Here is a 4,655-nt window from a genome sequence, read left to right as displayed (position 1 = left end):
GCATGTCCTCAGCTGGGCTTTCTGTCATACCTGGGAGTCGAATAAAACCTAATCAGTAATTGAACTTACAATTGAAAGAGAACTCAGTGCAGGGTTACTGTTACTGGCCCTGTTACTCTCTCTCTGATGATGTAAAGGGAGGGAGAGATCCACTATTATTATTCCATGTGGTCCCAAGCATCTCAGAAGAGGCTTTTCATATCCTTTCTTATTTTAAAAAGACAGTGTCTTGATGGATCAAGGCAGTATCATCTAGATGGGAGCCAGGCCATATTAAAGGCAGATAAACTGTCATATTTCAGCTCATGTTAGAATGTAATCAGGTTAGGGTTTCTCTACACTATCACGTCATCTTACATAATTGAAAAGAAACCACTCTTGACTGAATTATACCTGTGAGAGAGAAAACCCTGAATAGTGGGGTAACCATCTTACCGTTTCTAGAAAAGGAAACACACAATATAGCTTGCATTACAGTATATATACATTTACCACTCGAATTCATAATGCTAAGAAACAGGATTTTTCAGGATCTCGATTTTTATCTCCAACTGTTCTAGCCTTGAGGTTGATACTTGATCCTGCTCCATATAAATATGACGATCTACAAGTGCAAGGTTGTAGAGTTTGACTCCTAAAGAAAGTTTTTACACTCAGTCCGTGGGGTTCCCGAAGGCAGCATTTGGGACATGTAAGAAACTGCACAGATGTAGCAAAACAACGTGCATTCCTGAATTACACTTACTGAATTATCTGGATGGCTGGGAAAATACTGTGCTTCTGTAACTGTAGTTCAAGGCCCTGATGTCTGTGTGTTTGGTGCCTTTCAAGGTTTAAATGCTTCATTAGGTTCAAGTATGCAAAATATAGCTTTTTTTTTTTCCCCCAGCTATTGTAAAGAATGTATAACAAGACAAGATAATGTCATACAATGCAGTATGCTTTGTATTGCATGCTTTAAAGACATGATTGTTTTTTTAATAGATCTAAATATTAAGTAGTAGCTGGGAAAGTAAAAGTTAAAAATGCACTTAAAAGCTGAAAATATGCATTAAAGAACTCCTCTATACTAAAGCTAGCACATTTGTTTATGTGGCTGTTCACAGACAACTGTTGCACAATTAAAGGGAGCATCTAACTTTTATGGTTTTGAAGAAACTGCTCAGAGCTGATATCCTGAAACAACAACTTAGCAGATGTGAGCTGATTTCATTTAGTGGCAGGCTAGTTCTGAAGTGTGTTGACAGCACAGCTCACCTAAGAAACTATATTAAGGTGATAGCTCTAACAAATATGTACCTTACAGCAGGGTATCTTGTATTTGTGAATTACTGTACTTTTTTAAAAAGACCTTCCTCATAAGTACCTATAATCTGGCTGTGTGCACTAAGTTGGAGAATATATATATAATGGCATTACAAAAACAGAAGCAGAACATTCCAGAGTCTAGTAGGAAATGAAAAAAAAGCATAGAGTGTGATTAAATAATATGGCTCAGAGCCTACTCTGTTGAACATCAGCGAATAACATTCATTTTAGTCAGTAGTTCTGCAAAAGAAAAATAATACCTGAGCAAAAATTTCCAGTTAAATGGTTTAGTTTTAGGTTTATAAAATATTTTAGATTTAGGATTAGAAACAGAGAGGTCAAAAGACTGGAGGTACGGTAAGCAAACACAAGTGATAGATCTAGCCTTAGCCAAAATCACTGAAAGTTCTCTAGTCATTTCAGTGACTGCATCAAATCTATTTCAAGGGTATTTAGCAGTACTATTAAGGTAATGTTTAATATTAATGCCTTTTTTTCCAGAAAGTGACAAAAAGTACAGCCTTAGAATAGTCTGCCAATAGGCTTCATCTTACCTGTTAAACATTTCATACTATTCAGCTTTTTCGTTTCTCTTGCCTCTTACAGGAAGGCCGGATCTGACACATAGATGATATGAGGACTTCGTGGACATCTGAAAGCTGAGTCTAATCTAACACCTACAGACTTCAGGGAAAGGAAATATAATCCCTCCAAGCAACTCATACAGACAACTTCTGGTAGCTTTAAATTAACCTATTGCTCACCTGCAAAGACACAGCTATTATTTTGTTCAGCACACATGGAGGAAGGCAACAAACTTTGTAACCCTGGCTAATAAGACTGTGGCATTCTTATCAAAAGTAGGAGGTAGGCCAATTATAAGAGGATTATTTCACACTTACTCTCCAGGACTTCAACTGGCCTGAACACTGGGCATAAATAGAAAGCAATTTTAATGACCTGAGATTTTGCTACCTGTGCTTTATTATTGTTATCAGTTCTTTAACACTTTGGTATTTTATTTCTTTAAATTAGAAATGGGTTCATGGACTAGAACGTGTCCCACAGATTGGGCTGTTCTGATGAAATCGTGGCTTATCTTTTCCCTGGGGCTTTACATGCAGGTCTGCAAAACTTTGGCCTGCCCAAAAGTGTGCCGCTGTGATCGAAACTTTGTCTATTGTAATGAGCGAAGTTTGACTTCAGTGCCTCTTGGGATACCAGAGGGTGTGACTGTCCTCTACCTCCATAATAACCAAATTAATAATGCTGGATTTCCTGCAGAGTTGCACAATGTTCAGTCCGTGCACACAGTCTACCTGTATGGCAACCAGTTAGATGAATTCCCCATGAACCTGCCCAAGAATGTCAGGGTTCTCCACCTGCAGGAAAACAACATTCAGACCATTTCTCGGGCAGCCCTTGCTCAGCTTTTGAAGCTGGAAGAGCTGCACCTGGATGACAACTCCATCTCCACTGTTGGTGTTGAGGATGGAGCATTCCGGGAAGCCATCAGCCTCAAGCTTCTGTTCTTGTCCAAGAATCACTTAAGCAGCGTCCCAGTAGGCCTTCCAGTGGACTTACAAGAACTTCGAGTGGATGAAAACAGAATTGCTGTCATTTCAGACCTGGCCTTCCAGAATCTTACGAGTCTGGAGCGGCTGATTGTGGATGGCAATCTCCTTACAAATAAAGGCATAGCTGAAGGCACGTTCAGCCACCTCTCCAAGCTCAAGGAATTCTCAATAGTGCGGAATTCACTGACCTACCCTCCTCCTGACCTTCCAGGTACACATCTGCTAAGGCTCTACTTGCAGGACAACCAGATAACTCATATACCACTCACAACCTTTTCTAACCTCCGCAAACTGGAACGCCTTGATATTTCTAACAACCAACTTCGGATGTTGGTAAAGGGAGTATTTGATAATCTTCACAACCTGAGGCAACTCACTGTAAGGAATAATCCCTGGTTGTGTGACTGCAGTATTAAGTGGGTCACTGAATGGCTCAAGTTTATTCCTGCTTCCATCAACGTACGGGGTTTTATGTGCCAGGGACCAGAGCAGGTCCGAGGTATGGCAGTCAGGGAGCTCAATATGAATATGTTGTCCTGCCCCACCACTACCCCTGGTCTGCCGCTTATCATCACCCCAGTCCCAGCTACAACCATGCCAGCTACATTAGTTCCCACCTCATCAGTTTCTCCACCAAGTAGCAAATACAATCCTCTCATTCCTACCTTAGCCACACTCCCCACTGTTCCTGACAGGGAAGACAGAGAAAGGATGACACCTCCAATATCTGATCGGATCCAACTCTCCATCCATTTTGTGAATGACACTTGCATCCAAGTTAATTGGATGTCTCTTTTTACCGTGATGGCATATAAACTCACATGGGTTAAAATGGGCCATAGTCTGGTAGGAGGAATTGTTCAGGAACAAATAGTTAGTGGAGATAAGCAACACTTAAGCTTGGTAGATCTGGAGCCCAAATCCACCTATCGGATTTGCTTAATTCCACTGGATACTTACAACAATTACCGAACTGCAGAAGACACTGTCTGTTCGGAAGCCACGACCAAGGCTTCGTTTTTGAGCAATGGCAGCAACATCCCCTCCAGCCATGAGCAGACGACTTCTCAGAACCTGGGCTCCCCATTTCTGCTGGCAGGGTTGATTGGGGGTGCAGTGATTTTTGTCCTTGTGGTCCTGCTCAGCATTTTTTGCTGGCACATGCACAAAAAAGGGCGTTACACCTCCCAGAAGTGGAAATATAACCGGGGCCGTCGGAAAGATGATTACTGCGAGGCAGGAACCAAGAAGGACAACTCCATCCTGGAGATGACGGAAACCAGCTTCCAGATTGTCTCCTTAAATAATGATCAGCTCCTTAAAGGAGATTTCAGACTGCAGCCCATTTATACCCCAAATGGGGGCATTAACTACACAGACTGCCACATCCCCAACAACATGCGATACTGCAACAGCAATGTCTCAGACCTGGAGCACTGTCATACGTGATAGTGTGGGCAGATGGGGGTGTCTAGGACAAAGACAAAGAACTCTGAAAAAAGATAACCCCTGAAAAACAATGAAAAAAAAATTACATTTGATAAATGTTTCACAGATGCATTTATGCATTTGAATACTCTGTAATTTATACGGTGTACTATATAATGGGATTTAAAAAAAGTGCTATCTTTTCTATTTCAAGTTAATTGCAAACGGTTTTGTAACTCTTTGCTTTTTAAAACTTTAAAAAATATTGCTAAGTACTGTACAGGGTTGTACAATAAGAACCCGAAGTCATGGCAAAGGAAAGAATGACTCATTCTTCAAACA

General features: G+C 40.9%; 1 protein-coding gene across 1 annotated transcript; it reads left to right on the top strand.

The window, feature by feature from the left end:
- Positions 1–2,345: 2,345 nt before the first annotated feature.
- On the top strand, positions 2,346–4,334 carry FLRT2 (fibronectin leucine rich transmembrane protein 2). The gene has a single exon (XM_054400534.1). It carries the CDS (start codon positions 2,346–2,348, stop codon positions 4,332–4,334), a length of 1,989 nt encoding a protein of 662 aa, XP_054256509.1.
- The last annotated feature ends 321 nt before the right edge of the window (positions 4,335–4,655 follow it).

This window comes from Indicator indicator, chromosome 4 (genome assembly GCF_027791375.1).
Source record: "Indicator indicator isolate 239-I01 chromosome 4, UM_Iind_1.1, whole genome shotgun sequence".
NCBI lineage: Eukaryota > Metazoa > Chordata > Aves > Piciformes > Indicatoridae > Indicator > Indicator indicator.
The sequence above is the reverse complement of the archived record's forward strand: the minus strand, read 5'-3'. Positions and strand labels throughout refer to the sequence as shown.

Excerpts from the sequence above, each read along its gene's own strand:
- FLRT2 (XM_054400534.1), top strand. The coding sequence starts at position 2,346 with ATGGGTTCATGGACTAGAACGTGTCCCACAGATTGGGCTGTTCTGATG.